The sequence below is a fragment of the Ciconia boyciana genome, chromosome 10 (assembly GCF_034638445.1).
Source record: "Ciconia boyciana chromosome 10, ASM3463844v1, whole genome shotgun sequence".
Lineage (NCBI taxonomy): Eukaryota > Metazoa > Chordata > Aves > Ciconiiformes > Ciconiidae > Ciconia > Ciconia boyciana.
Window position 1 is genome coordinate 40,211,270 of NC_132943.1, and position 15,326 is coordinate 40,226,595.

At 43.6% G+C, this 15,326-nt stretch overlaps 1 protein-coding gene across 9 annotated transcripts in view; it reads right to left on the reverse strand.

The window, feature by feature from the left end:
• Window positions 1-15,326, reverse strand: part of IKZF2 (IKAROS family zinc finger 2) — a 119,066-nt gene that overhangs the window by 46,248 nt on the left and 57,492 nt on the right. For all 9 annotated transcript variants that reach the window (XM_072874565.1, XM_072874561.1, XM_072874564.1 and 6 more), the window contains one exon: window positions 9,429-9,695. In XM_072874565.1, the coding sequence (XP_072730666.1) occupies window positions 9,429-9,695 (267 nt within the window). The remainder of the gene's footprint in view (window positions 1-9,428; window positions 9,696-15,326) is intronic.

A 15,326-nucleotide genomic window follows, 5' to 3' on the forward strand; every position in this document is an offset into this window, starting at 1 on the left:
CCTTCATAAGAGATGAGCTCTGCTCAAAATTTAGATCCATAACTGTGGTTTTGTGGTATTTATCTCCATGGTTTTGCACTTATTTTTAGTATAGGTCCAATCCATAGGAGTATTTAGAACTGATCATAACAATTGGACCTGGACATGTTAAGGTCTTTGCTTCAAACCAAATCTTTTGCTTACATAATAATTTAATTGAAATCCCTTTTTGAAGGCTGCTTTGCATTGCTAGAGTGATATGAAGAGAATCAATGCAAGTGAGGATCAGGCCCAAAGCTTTAGGCAGTAGCAAACACTGAGAAAAATCTTATACCATTAAACTGTGAAATAAGCAAATTTGTGCTCTAAGTAAAACTAATTGAAAAGACTTGTTTGATGGGAAAAAGAAAAAATTAACAGAAACTCTACACCTTACCCTCTCCCTTCACCCCATGCATTCACACACACACAACTTATTTTGATGTTAATCCTTCATATTTGCTTGGGACAGTGGGGATGGGGTCCATAACAACAAACACCAACAATTTTTTTTTTATTATTATTACTTAGAGGAAAACCCCTGGCAAACCCACACAGGTTTTGTGAAATATTATCAAAACCATACTCTGTGTCAACGTTTGTTGAGGACACTCGGTCTGTTCCAGCATTCTTGGGCAGGCAGTCAGCTTTAATCATCTACTTATGTCCCACCGGGTACAGTGCAAATCAATAGGGCACAAGCATATATTCATGCTGGCCACTTGCCGAAGTGCTTTACTGCAGCTGGGCTCTAGATGCTGAAATGTTTTCACCAACGAGAGCCCCAGTTCAACCAGGTCCTGAACATCAGATTTCAGATGTAAGCGGTCTCATTCATTTTTTCAGCATATCACCTATTATGGAGCCTTGGTCAATGGCTGGTGGGACTTTCTGAGGTTGAATTCACTGGCCTGAAGCACAGCTCTCGTGAAAAACAAACGCGTTCTCTGATCTGTCACATCTCTCCAAAGCCTTTTTCAGTTGCTTTAAAATGATTACTCCCTTGCTGCACAAAATTAATGCTATGTTTTTATCTAAGTAGATCATGCGTCTAGTGTAAAGTCCAACATATGTCTGTTGATTCAAATGGAAAGAGGAAGAGAGCTCTTTAAGATGTCCACTAGCAATTCTTGCTTCAGTGGTTTAAATCACTGCCAGCATTACAGTCCTACCAGGAGGGCAGCAGAAGGCAGGTGTGCCATATGTATGCCATACCCTCTGGAACTTCACTTCACGTGTGTGAGCTGGAAATTACATCTGAAACCACTGCAGATGCACTGAAGAAGGTACTAAGGTTCCTACAATCTTGCCAAGAACATTATGGAGTAATTATAAAAAAAATCAGGGCATCAAGCTCATCTTTCAATACACTAAACACGAGCTCATTGGAATTGATAAAGAGTTTGTGGTTTCCCTTTTAACCTCCCACACTATACTTAAAGGATCTGATTAGCCATTATCTTCTTTTATATCATTTCAAAATGTCCATAACAGAGATATGTAAAGAGACTGCAGTAGAAAAATATATGGGTTTTTTTTCTTTTCTGTTTTGCTTTCGCTGTCTGAGAAAACAAGCAAAACCCCTTCCTTTGACATGTTTCTCAGTATTCAGGAATGGTAGCTTCAGTTTCAGGATGACAACATTAAAAGCAGGTAGCGAGTTTCTTACCAAGTCTAAAGTCTTTCCTTTTACTCCTGTTGTATTTAAAACTATGCAGTTCATGTGTTTTATCCACTACATCACCTGCTTATCTTTGATATTCTGGAGGCCACATATGAGCAGGTATTATTCCTCAATAAACCGGCAGCTGAAGAGATGCTGAAAGCCTTTGGTCAGCAATTCAAATAATCCCTGCACTAAAGTTCAGTGGCAAGGATGACTTGAAAACACTCACCACAAAGTCACCAACAGTCTGCTCCTCTCTTGCAACAGACAGAATCTGCTACAATAGCACATTTTACCTTAAATAACCTTTGTACCTATTTAAAGCCAGCATGAATTCATTTTTCCTACTGGCTTAATTCTGGGTAAATAACTGCTTTGATCTGTTTATTATACTTTTGTCCAATCATTTGATTCCTGCTCCTTGTTTAAGCTGCAGGCTTCTGGGATGACCATTCATTTTAGTCACACCTTCGTGCTATTGATTAGCAGCTTTTACATTTAGCACAGCTAATCTGAGAGACCATTATCCAATAGAAGGGTGCACAAAAAACCCTAAAGACTGAATAATAAGAAGATTTTGCTGGTTTTCCAAGAACTCTGCTGTCTGATGCCACTCCAGATACTAGCAAACCAGCCTTCTTTACCACTTCAGTGCCTTGAGAAGACTGTTTTCCAATTATTTCTCCCGCTGCCTTTTCCTAGTATGTTTGTAAGCCGTTCTCCAGGATTACTGTTTCCTAATAACAAAATAACGACCTTGACATCCTTGTTCACTTCCCTCACACTTCCGTGGAAAGTAGAAGTTTTCATTCATAGGCTGAAATTAATTGCACTTCACACTAAACATCCACTCACTAAAAGTCTTCACCTAAATACATTTCTTCTCTACATGGCAGCCCCTGGCTGTGTTTAAAATGTTTTCCTATCTTTGAGGGTGACAGCAGCACAGACGTACCAGAAACTAAAGACCTATTAAACAAGTGGCATATGCGACTACAAGAGGCTACTGATAATAATAAGCATGGTGTTTATTTCACAATTGTAGCTATCTATTTACTGTTTGACTCTATAAACTTATACTGATTTATTAAAATAAGAACTCCTTATAAGAAGGACATGTACTGAAATGTGACTAAGCAAGCTTTTTGCTTTTCAACACTGGAAACTATGTGACTGCAAAATATTTTTAGTCTACTTTAAGTATCAAACCTTTTCTCTATTTTAAGCTAAAAAACCAGGGCAGAAAAACCTCAAACCTTAGTGATTAAAAAAAAAAAGAAAAAGTTTCTGAGTGGGGAGAGGGGGAGGAACAGCTAACCAAACAAAAAAGATGTTTCATTTCAACTCCAGATTTAAGATCTGAAGCCAGACAAAACCAAGAATGCCTAAAAAGCTTTGTTCTCCGTGAAGGGAATTTAATTATCTAAAGTTACTTCAGGAATGGACAAGGCAAGGTAAGCCAGAGCTGCAAAATATTGCCTTTCGTAAAGGCTTAGTAAGAGGGGCTTGTGCCAGGGAACAGCCCTGATAATTAAATTAATAAATAAATCAATCCATGGGGGTTTATCATTTTAAGTTAAATAAAGTATTAATTAAAAGGTATGATTTCAAATATTTAGCTCTAAATGACAGTAAAATACTGCTGAAATTTCACAGTTCATTGTTTAACATGCATCCATTACAGCCGTGTCTCCTCCAGGAAAAATAATAATGAAACAATACTGCTCTTTAGCTACACCAGTATCTAAAGTCCACAAGTTACCTTGCTGTTGCGTTAACAAATACTGAGATGAAAGGCGAAGTGGACCAACGGAGTCAGGGTGATTAGCAAGACACGGTCCTTTCATAAGTATCTTTAATATCTGCAGCTGGCTGGGGACTTCGTAGCACAAGCTACGAACGCTGGCTAGCTGATACAACCTGAAACCAGGCGAATGAACTGATTAACTTCCTACTAATAGCTTTCATATTTTACTGTGTATATGTCAAATGTTATTTCAGAAAGCAAACCAACTCCTTTTTCTGCTTAATTGGAAGCTTCCCTGCACAATAACTCTCCTTTACCGCCTCAGCACGGAAGTGCTGCGCAGAAGTTTCAGTATGAGTTATCCTTCTTCGAATCTCATACCACTGCAAAATACATCAGTGCTATTTTCTGTATCAAAACAGAAATTTAACTGAGGACAAAGAGCCCGCAGACCTTGCAACCAAGGAGACTTAGATTTTCATAACCTTTGGTTGGTAACTTTTGTCCCTTTGAAATCAAACGGAGCAACTCACACAATAATACATAATAACGTTCTCAACGGCGAGGCCTGGTTCTGTCTGCAGCAGTGCTCAGGTCCCTTCCTGGGAATGTTTTAATTACTTTTTTTTTAAAAAACCACTGGTTTTAAAGTCCCTTCACAATAACAAGAAAAGCCAGGATAGAGTTCTTCTAAATATAAGAACCAGCTTCAATGGGACTACATTTAACATCTGTCCTGGTTAAATGTATATCTAATATCTCAGCCTTTTTTGTCTGGCACATACTTTTGATATGCAAAGGATAGCTTAGGTACTTCTTAAACAGGATTTTTTTTTTTTTTTAACCTCTTAATGCAAAATTACTGTGCCCATACTGCCATCAGAAAGTATTTGCTCATACTAATAATACTGATTTTCACCCTTCTGAAGTAGGCTTTTTTGTTAATATTCAGTTAAAACATTTCTTGTGATTCATCAGATGCTGAAACTGCTCTGATTCTGCTCTGTCCCAGGAGCACAAATGAAATATTAGCTGCGCTACCAACACACCGACAGGCAGTGAGTTGCAACCTGCCTTTCTCCAAGCAAAATACACAGCAGCAGACTTTGCTCAATTTCTGTCTTTGTTAGTCTGGGGACTAGCTAGTCTGCATGCCTACTTACTGTTCTACCAGATTCACTTGACGGGCTGCACATCACTTGAAATCACTGATTTTACTAGGGGTTTTTGTTGGGAAAACCTACTTCCAGATAGGGCAATTTATTATAAAACAGTAGTGACAAATCTCTCATGAAAAATTCCTGGGAAATCCTGGGTGATTTCCAAGTGTCCTCTGTACCCAAATTTATGACCATATTCTTAAGAGAGAAAAATCCTTTAAGTGAATTGGTAAAATTATCAGAAGGGTTCAGCTAGTCAGTACTGCAAGTAAAACATCCTTATGCAGAGAGCGATTTTAAAAACTTAAGCTCCCCTTCTTTATGCTTAAGTAGAAAATGAGACTTTTGGAAAAATTTGAGTTAGGAACCTAAGTAGAAAATATCACTTTTAGAAATTTGGCCCTACAATTTCTAATTCAGTGCCAAATCGATTCCTATTGCAAGAGGTAAGAGCCTGCACTAGGTTACAAATTACAAATTAAACCAAATAAAACCTTTCTACTAGAAGAATAAGACAGGCAGTCCAACGGAGTTAATCGTAATGCGTTAATATGACTATTTGTTTAAAATTGTTCCTGGTTAGCTGCTTTAGGCATAAAAGTCTTTCATACTGAACAGCACGGTTGGGTTTTTCCTCATTTATTAATTGTGTCCCAAAACCTTGAACTCTGCATGAAGAAAAAAAAATTAAATAGCATTCAGAGTTCCAGTGTTGCATACGTTCAATTATAACGCTACGGATGCTGAAGCAGAACTTGAAGATTTCCCTCATGTTGGACTGAACTACCATAATGTATCTCATCTCACTGACTTTATGGCACTAAAATCCACGTGGAGGACAAGCAAAGACCTGAGACCCCCCTGTGGTTAGCACTCCAAAAAAGCCTAAAAATAACCTATCAGCAGCCCAAGTGAGAATGGGACAAGACTGCTATCCCCGCTGCCTTCTGCACTGTGTCCCGTACCCGGGGACCCGGCTTTGCTCTGCCACTGTCCCGCTGCATCCACACAGAGGAAAAGCATTTAAGCTCTGGGTGTTCTTAAAACAATGAGGATGATCCCAACCCTCCCTTCGAAATAAAAAGTGTTTCAAAATCCAGCAGTGGACTAGATAAAGTACCGGACATTACAGTGGAGGAAAAATCACAATTCACAGCGCAATGGAGAACAACACGTTGGACCGCGCAGATCACAGAGGCAGCAGCACGGCTGCACCAGCAAACCGTTTCTGCTTTGCCAAAAATGAGGAGTGAGGAAATTTCAGTTCAGGCCCACTAGCAGAAAGCCTTATCTTCTTCCTCTCCCCTTCCCTCAACATCCTCAAGCACAAGCCCCTGGAGTATCCAGTGGTGACGTTATGTGCCCAGTCATCTCCTGCAGTGACAAAAAAACTCTGATAAAGATGCTGCAACTCAGGGCATGTGCTGTGGAATACGAAATTTGGACCAAAAGAAGATAGTATGGGAAAGGAAGAAAATAAATCAAACCTGACATATGCTATTTTTCTGACACGAGGACACGGCATGTGAGGGAGAGGGTGGGGGGTTACCCCGCTCACTAACGCAGGGAGTGCATCACGCTTAATTCCCACATTAAGCGTTTTATTTATTTTCTGTCAGTGATGACAAAAAAATAGAAAGGCCTTCTCCTGATGGCCGTGCAGATTACAAAAACACTTCACCTGAATTATCAGTGTTTCCGAGAAATGTTGTGTTCGGTGGTATCAGATGAGCAATGCCAAGGGCTCCGTGACGGAGGTGCCGTGGACCAAAGCATCGCTTGCACCACGTGCACGAGGCAGCGCTTGTGCAGATCCCAAGGATGAATGGGAAATCCCCGGCTCGGTCTATGACAGGAAGGGGCGACTGCAGGCATCAGAGGAAATGGATGCTCCAGCACATGAGGATGAGAGATGGGACACTGAGCTCATCTACTCTGCCTTCATCCGCAGCACAGATTATTTTCCCCGTCCCTGTATCTGTTTGATTGAACTACCATCATATGGCAGAGGAAGACAACTGCTCCTCAGGAACAGATGAGTAATGGCTGGCGAAAACTGTGCTCCTGTACGTGCGTAACGCAGCCAAAGCCATATGGCACAGCTTCTCGCAAAGCCTGGGTCCCCGGTGTAAGGAAAGCCACACTCTCATCCCAGCACACATGCAAATTACAGCCTCTACTATGGACCGCAGCATTTTGTGTGATTTACATAGAATGCTGACAGGTTTTTTGGGAAGTGAAAAGGACTTTAGTTTTTGCCAATGCAAACAACTGGCCAGACCATACTTTGGTTGTGTACAGATAAAGAGGAGAGTAAGGCGGGATTCAGCTCCCCAAACATACTTAAGTTGGCTTTGAGAGGTAAGGATTTACATGCCAGTTGCATTAGCTGATAAAGAATATCATCGGTTTCCACTTATTAGGGACAACCTCCCTTCCCTCCACCATTCTCCCTTGGGCTGCAAAACCAGACTACCCACAGGTCAGGGCTCATTCCAGAGCTGGGGCCAGCCCATCGCACCCGGCTGCCGAGGAAGTGGCAATATATTTTGAAATACTGCACTTTAGAAGATAGATACCACTATGTTAAAAATACTCCTTAAAATCAAGGATGTGGAAATCCAAGCAAACTTCTCCTTCTGTTGTGGACAGTGAAGTAGCAGCATGTATTAAAAAACAAACAAACAAAGTGAGGGGGAAAAAAAAATCCCCCACAAAATTTGCCAACTGGTTTACTGAGAGTAGAGCACCGAGCTGCACATTGAAAGGAATGCCATTTCTATATGCTTGAAATCATCTGTATAGAGCAATACATCACAGCTCCTCTGCTCAGAGGGGAAAAGAGTCAGAGCCCGACGAGGAACCAGCAGTAGCCCGAAGGAAAAAGCTACCAGTTATGCAATTCCTACCCATGCACCCGCATACAGCCGCCTTGCCTGCACGCAGACGAGATTTTCTTCTGTTCGCTGTGAATTTGCATGTCTTCTTTAACAGGAAAAAGGCAGCTTGTCTGTATTTAAAAGATGTGCTAGCTATTCAGTATCTCAAAAAATGCAGACCATTTAATTAAGTACCTAAATCTAAATTTAGCAGGTCTAATTTAGCTGCTGAAGTTCAAATATGTGGACTCCGATGCACCTACAATACATATGCTCAGATACGTGCAAGTGCCAATGAAAACTTTTAGGGAGGTTGAAAGCTGGGGACGCAGTCTGTTACATTCTCTATTCTCTCTGCCTTCCCTAGTAATAGCATGTCAATTTGTTAATCAAGGTTTTGGTTCTCCAGCTAATGCCTTTCCCCTGTCGTAACTGCTGTCTAAAATCATGACTGCATCATAAACGATACTGCAATGCTTTGCATTATACATTTATGCTAAGTTATTATCAATACAACTTATATACAGGGCATTAACTATGTAATATATATTTATTATTCCTTGTACAGAAATTCTATTGATTTCTTTCCCATCAAGAGCACACCACTTGACTGCAAACTACCAGGTTTACAAAGGGATTACACAAAGTCTTTCTTACTCTACCTTAAAACCCCACTTTTCTTTTTATATCCTAGCAGATATCTCACAGTCAGTGTGAGTCTCTCAACCCATTAAAAGATAGCAGAGAAAGATAAAAAACAAAATATCTTTCATTTTGTCCAAAAAATATGAAGAACGAACACCCACTGAGGCTCCAACACAGAAACCTGTGCTTAACCTTAATAAGATTTAAGTGTGTATCTTAAGCATATATTGCAGCACTTCAGGTGACTTACACGTGCCTAGATCTCATAAAAGTTAAGCACAAGCTTAAGTGCTTTTTTGAGTCAAAGGCTCTGCCAGGTAGACCTCTACAAGACTGGAGAGCATCGTCTTCTGGCACCCATCTGTACTTTTATCCTGTTGGAGGTGACTGTCTCTCCCACCGGAGGAGCAGCAGAGGCGAGTGACTACCAGCCTCTTGGGCACCCCAGTTTGTCATATTAGCCAAAACTCCCCCGAAATTCCCTGTTTTGAACTTGAGGCCTCATCTTTCAGGCCTCAAAGACCCGGTCAATCAGCGTATCACAGAGTTTTTGTCTGCCTCTTGAATTCTCAAATCCATAAGCCTAGTAAGTTGTTTTGGTCTCCAAACAGTAGTAGTACTAATAGTAATAAAAATAAATGATAGGAGAATGCAAGCATTGAAAGGTGCCACAAAAATGGTATCTGGATGGTGAGGGGGAGCCAAGCGCCAGCCCACAAGAGCGGTTCAGGTGAGGTCTCCCTGATGGAGCTGTCACAGGACGAGCAGCAAGCCCACCCTGGCATCAGGATCGCTAGGTAACGTGTGTCCCCTGCGGGGTTTGCTAATCCCAGGTTTGCTGGGCCACCGGCATCACGCCCAGCCACTTGCAAAGGAGGTGTGAGATCCCCAGGAAGCTGCTGGCATTGTCCACCTGTGAGCACCTCCAAGGGAAGACCATCTAAGACCCACCTTAAAGGCTCAAAAGCCTTGCACATGCGCACACACGTGAACACACACACCCCCCCATGCCAGAGAATGACTCTCACCATCCTGCCCCTGGTCAAGAACAGTAAAAAAGGCGATTTCCAGACTTCGGTGCTGTTTTTAAGAACCAAAGGCTGGAAATCAATATCAAGGAAGCACCATGCTTGCCAGACACACAGCATCACCAGAATTTGGGGAGCAGGGGGAGAACCAAAACAACAAAGCCCGTCTTTCCCCTCCCCAGCCTCCTGCTACCCCACGAATGAAAAAGGAAGAGAGAAGAGTTGTCAGGTAATATCAACATCAGACGCCACAGGCAGTCATCAGATTTTCTTTCAGCTGCTTACCAGTGTGGCTCCTTTTATGTACCATTAGCACATTGGGCCCAATGCAAACCATGCCACAGACGTCACATTTCAGTTTACCATTCGGAAGCCGGATTCCTCCCTCGCTCGATAGCTCCTGGATCTTTCTGTTATCCGCCATCTCGTTACTCTCAGTGAGGGGCTCTTCCAGGCTGCTTCCTTCATCATGAGCCCTGATCTCATCTTCCTGACTCAGGGGCTTCCTGTCACATTCCTCATCACTTTGCATTTCTAGCTTTACTGAATTTGCTGAAATAAGAAAAAAAATTTAAAAAAATAATTAAAAACATGTATTTTCTAAGTTCCCAATGGCTAATATAATGATAAATTTCCACTGTTATCAATATTAAAGCACAGCCTTGAAGCTCAAACCAACATGAGGGCCTCATGGTGGTGATGACACCACAAGTTACAACTGCATCTTTCTTCAAGGCTTTGGGTTTGTTGTTTTTTTTTTTTTTAATTCCTAATTTCTATCCCTATTTACAGCTTAGAAACTAAGGCACGGCGTGATCCGGAGACCTACCAAAAGTTGCAGAGATGCAACCGTCTTAAAAACTGACCTCCTGCTTCTCAGCTTGAAACACAGGAGCCCCCTTCCTTTCAAGGAGCCCAAGTCCCAAGAGCAAAGGACACAGCCAGAGCTGCTTCCTCCAGGTCTCTCCTGCCCAGCGCACCAAGGCGCAGGGTTTCCGAAGACAGGACACTGCACCGCCACAGCTCGCGGAAACAAGCGCCCTTTGCAGGCAGGATTGTTCAAAATGCAGGGACCAAGCGAAGCCGGGCTCGTGACCTGTGTCGGTAATCTCCAAATCACCCTGCCTGCATGGGAAGGTTTCCTGACGGAGGGGAAACCAATCTCCGGATGAGCCTCCAGTGCTTTTTTGCTACCATCTTCTGATTCACGTAAATGGGACGCTGTCAAGGCAAACGGGCCTGAAGTGAGAGCTATGCTGCTGGCTTATTTATATTTGCAAGTGAAATAAGCGCAGTTGAAGATCTTTCACATCTGCTTGGTTAGACTGACGGGCTCACCACTGATTTCTGTGATCCTCAGGTCACAGGACAAACCTCCTCTAACTCGCAAGAGCTTGTGGGATCAGCAAATCTTTAAAGAAAATGAGTGCATCAGGCTTTTTCACATAGGGGTGTAGGCGCAGGGGGGTTTTAATCACCAGACATCCCCATTTCAATGCCTCAATGGTTGCTCGAAACTGCTGAAAGGCCTGTTCCAGAGCCACCCTCTCCATCCACGCTGTCAGCCAGAAGGCAAGCCCACGTGTCTGCTCCCCTAAGCCTTGATCCTGCTGAGGGGTTTAAAAAGGAGGCGATTCAGCCTTCATATCTAAGCAGTCTTTGACCTCTGTACTAAGGCCATTAGCACGAGTGCCGGTGACAGCAGTGGACCCGGGGTGCAGCTGCGTGCCCCGGGCCTGGCTGGCGTCTCCGAACCCCGGCCAGATGTGCTCCAGAGCAGCCGCCCAAGGGGACCCTGTCCGGGAACCCAGGGAGAGAGGTAGGAGTAAGGGTGTCTGGTCGCTGTGAGGCATCACAGTTTCAAGCGGCAGGCCTGGAAATGTCAGGAGAACAAACCCTACTACTTAGACTTCCTCCTTCATTTCTCCTCCTTCTCCAGAATTTATGGTTAAAGAAAACACAAGGTTCAGAGACTGATGTTGATGTCGCAATTCTAAATCATTGCTGTTACTCCTCAGTAAAGCATAATGAACAGGGTAAAGGTACCAGAGACCAAACAACACTAAGATGTTGCTTTTTAATCATAAAATTATTGAAATGCATCTTCCGCTATTCATCAGTGTACTAATGGGAGAGAAGGAATGAAAGCACTATTACGGCAAAGCCCATCCAGAGCAAGGACACGGCCAGATCAGATCACAGCAGACTAGTATCAGCACAGGCACCGTCATCGAAATGGTCTGTAACTACAAAATATTTGAGCGCTTCATTTATAGAAGGGAATTGATATTTTTGTTGCCACAGAGATGCATTTATTGTTTAAAAAAAGAAACCACGGCACAGACTGAGAGCTTGACCGTGACCCGGCCCCAGACGGCTGCCCGGGGCAGTGCGCGGCTGTGCTGGCCTGGGCGCAGGATGTCCGTCCCCACCTGCGCCCAGCGTGGTGGAAGAGCACGGTCCCCAGGGATGGCTCTCCGCTCCACAGTGCCAACCCTGGTACCAACAGCATGCACAGGGAAATACGCAGATGAAAGCAACCTCTTGCTAGCTATGCAAAAGATGGCGTTAAACTTTATGTAATTGCAAATCATCCCCCAAGGACGAGATACGTTTTTTCTTAATAGCTTCTTCTGTGAGCCCACCACCGCCTCAACAAGGGGAGGAAGAAAGGCAGAAACAGGTCAACAGGAGGGTGCTTGCATGGCAAGCGCGAGGGGGCCCATCCCACCACGGAAGCAATGGGAGGCCATCTGATGCTTGTGCAGAGCCCAAGGTACGGTGGGTGGCACGGCCGTCGCCAGCCTCGTGAGCAGGACGACGCACCCTCGGTGGAGGGGCTGAGCAGAAGGGAGAATGAGTGGGAGCTCTGCCAGCTCCATGGGCTGGCAGGGAGGAAGCTGAGGTCCTAGTCCCACCTCCCTGTGGAAAGCACGTGTTGGTGATTTATGGACAGCCCATTTTAAGAGCTAAGGAATGGCAGTTCCCTCTAATAATAGCAGCCTTTTGGGGTATTCAGCGAGTCTGAGAATGAAGCCCGAATAAACGGTTTGCTGTCTTCAGGAGCAGGATTTAATACACTTGGCCACACAAGTAGCTAGGGTAGAGCCAGAAATAGTGCCCCATGCTCCTCACCTAAAACCCCCGGTTTCTGCCACAAGCCTGCGCACTCTCCACGCACAGCAACGCACAAAATAACCAAAAAAACCTCATACCAATTGTGTATATTTATACGTACTCACAAGAGAGATAGAAAGCCTCGTATCTTATGTGTCTTCTTACGTATATAAATTTTTGTCTCTATTTCTCTGGCATGGAATAATAAACACTCTACTGTAATAAGTGCTGAGCACCACAATTTCCCATTCAAGTCTGTGGACCTCTGCCTGCTCAGCACGTATGAAAGCAAGGCTGCAAGAGCTTACAAACTGGAAGATCACTTACTTTATCTTGCCCTAGCGCTTCTTTCTGCTGAATGATGGCTTTCATCCAACAGGATAAACAGCACAAGAAAATGGAGCGAGCCTTTTGCTGAAATGCAGCCTCCCCAAACACACAGTGCTCCGCAACTCCTGCAAACATAGCTCACAAAGCCCAAGCAATTCATGTTACATCTTTCATAATATCCCAGCTATTCTGCAAAGTTGTGCAGGCTGTTTACTCTTCTTACTTCCACCACCTTCCCGCACAGAGCACCATCGTTGCCATTTTCAGAAGCCCTCCACGAGCTCTTGTTTCTGCAGGAAGGTTTCCTTCAGCTGGGACTAGTCGCGGGTCTCCAAGGAGGGGTGCACTGGTGCAGCAGGGATCTCCTCAGCTCGTTGCGAGGGCTTTGCTAATCAGGTCATCTCCACTGCCTTACATCATACTGGTGTATATATTAGGCTTGTGTGGTAGCCTGCATATAAACAGGTGCTTAAATTGCACATAGTTTGTTTTCTCTGTTCTCAACCAGCCTTTGAAACTACAATCATTTTGTGGCACTGTCTTTGTTTTCACCTACAGCCACAAACTCAGAGAGCATAATGAACTCTGCTGCAAAGAAAAAAAGAAATATTCAAGGGATGTTTATGGCTATCCTGCATCGTACACAAGTCTCCACATCAAATTTCACCCTGGGTTCCCTTGCCTTTCTTGTTCACACACTTGCTAAAAGTGGCAGGCTTTCTCATTCCTTGGCAAAGCAAAGCATAAATAAGTAAATGGAAAAAAATTTTTAAGTTTTTGGCACTTTTCCTAAAAATCACAGCAAAAGAGATAGAAGGGATAAACTGTAATCCAGCTGGCTGCAAAAGCATGAACTTGAAATCAAACCATTTCCCTCCAGTTAATATAAGTTCCTTCCACTTTTTCCCAGTCCAGCACAACCTCATACGGGGGGGTGGGGAGAAGAGACAAGCAGTCACAAAAGCTTCTACCTATGACCACGAACCTAATGGCACATATTCACCAGACCACACAGCAATGTTTCTTTCTTTTTTCTTTCTTTTTTTTTTTTTTTTCCCAGAGCACCAACCAGCTGATCCTGAATCACACTTTATCCTGAGTGGCCAAACTGAATACAATTATTGTTAATGTCTCATAAGTGCTAATTAAACTGCAATTCCCTGTTAAACAGCATTTTGGCAAGTTTTCAGTACCAAAATATTTCCTTCACCCACAAATTAGTGGAGCTACAAACCAGAAGTTGGAAGATCCACCTAAGAAAAATATTCCTAGTATTTCATCCTCTGTCATGGAAATTTGTTTCCCTCAAAAGTGAGATCTGGGGGAAAAAAAACCACTCCGGTCTTGCTGAGAGATTTGATCCCCAGGTGGGGTGTAAATTAAAGCACTGGTCATCGTCTTCTTAAGCAAGCAAGCTAGAGTGCAATTCCCACTACCAAACAAAGTTCCTTCTGTCCAACACACCAGGGAGCAAGCAGCAGGACTGTGCCCCTCCGTCTCCTCCACTGTCTGCTGTCCTAGGTCGTTGCTTATTTTATCTGTGGCCTTGGAAAACCAGGCTGGCCACTGTCACCAAGGGTTTGTGGTCTCCAGCTAGAGGTTAGCCCTTCCTGGCAGCAGCCATGCACCACCGGCCTCTTCCTGCTGCCCCCGGAGCAGCAGAAAAAGCAAGCCGGAGCCCTCAAGCCCTCCCGCGCCTCTTCCCCCATCCCTCTTCTCTCGCCAGCAGGAAACGAAGCTTTGGCCCAGCTTCAGATACTCATCCTTGAGGAGGCAAAATTCAAATCTGCCGCCCCCGAAGAGCCTTGGGGTGGCTCTGTGGGCGAACACGGCAAAGGACGTTTGCGGCTAATGCAGACACAACGCGTCCTCTAACCAAACTCGTCTGATAGAGGGGTGGTGCATTAGCTCTCCCGGGGTCTGCTGCAGATTCCCTGTCCAGAACACAATATAATGCAACATTCAAAGCCTGGATAATGTGTCTCTCTTTACCCCAGCACGCAAAGAAATTAAAAAATTGTTACTTCCCTCTGGAAAACGAGGCTGAGCTCTAACTACTGCAGCACAGTGACAGGCAGCTACAGCACAACCTTCTGCATACCGTCTTATCAGTGGTCAGTGACACCGTCTATTTTAATCATGAACTTTTCCTAGGCAGTGGATTAATGACATTGCTAATTGGCAGCTAAAGACAAATAGAAAATGACCCAGCTTCTTGCATGTTTTGAACCTGGGTACCTAGTTCTTACACATCCATCGCAAGACTCAGATGTGGAGTGTTTCTATACTATTAAATGCCCTGTTTCTATACTATTAAAAGTACTCGGTAATGGTGAGTGGAATGCATTTAATTTTAAAAGCTGGGGTGACAACCCGACAAGCATTTTGTCAAATGAAAATTAAGGGCCGGGGGGGGAGGCAGGAGGGAGAACTCTTCTGTCTTGACAGATTTTGAAAATTCAAGGTAAGGAATGCCAAAAGCTGGAAACAATGAGCCCTGACTCTTGTTCAGTCTAAGAGCACTCTGGTAGCAAAAAGGGTCCTTGAAGAGGGTGTTTACACCACTCCAGAAGTGTAGTGAGACTGTAATGCATGTTTAAACATACTTTCCTCCTGGAATAGTATAAAGGGGTCTTAGTGAAAAGAAAACTTCATCTTTGAGTTTCTTGTTGCTGGTAGAATTTGGCTCTTAATTAATGAGGCTTTTCAAGTCCATTTTGGCTTAATTGTGAGCTA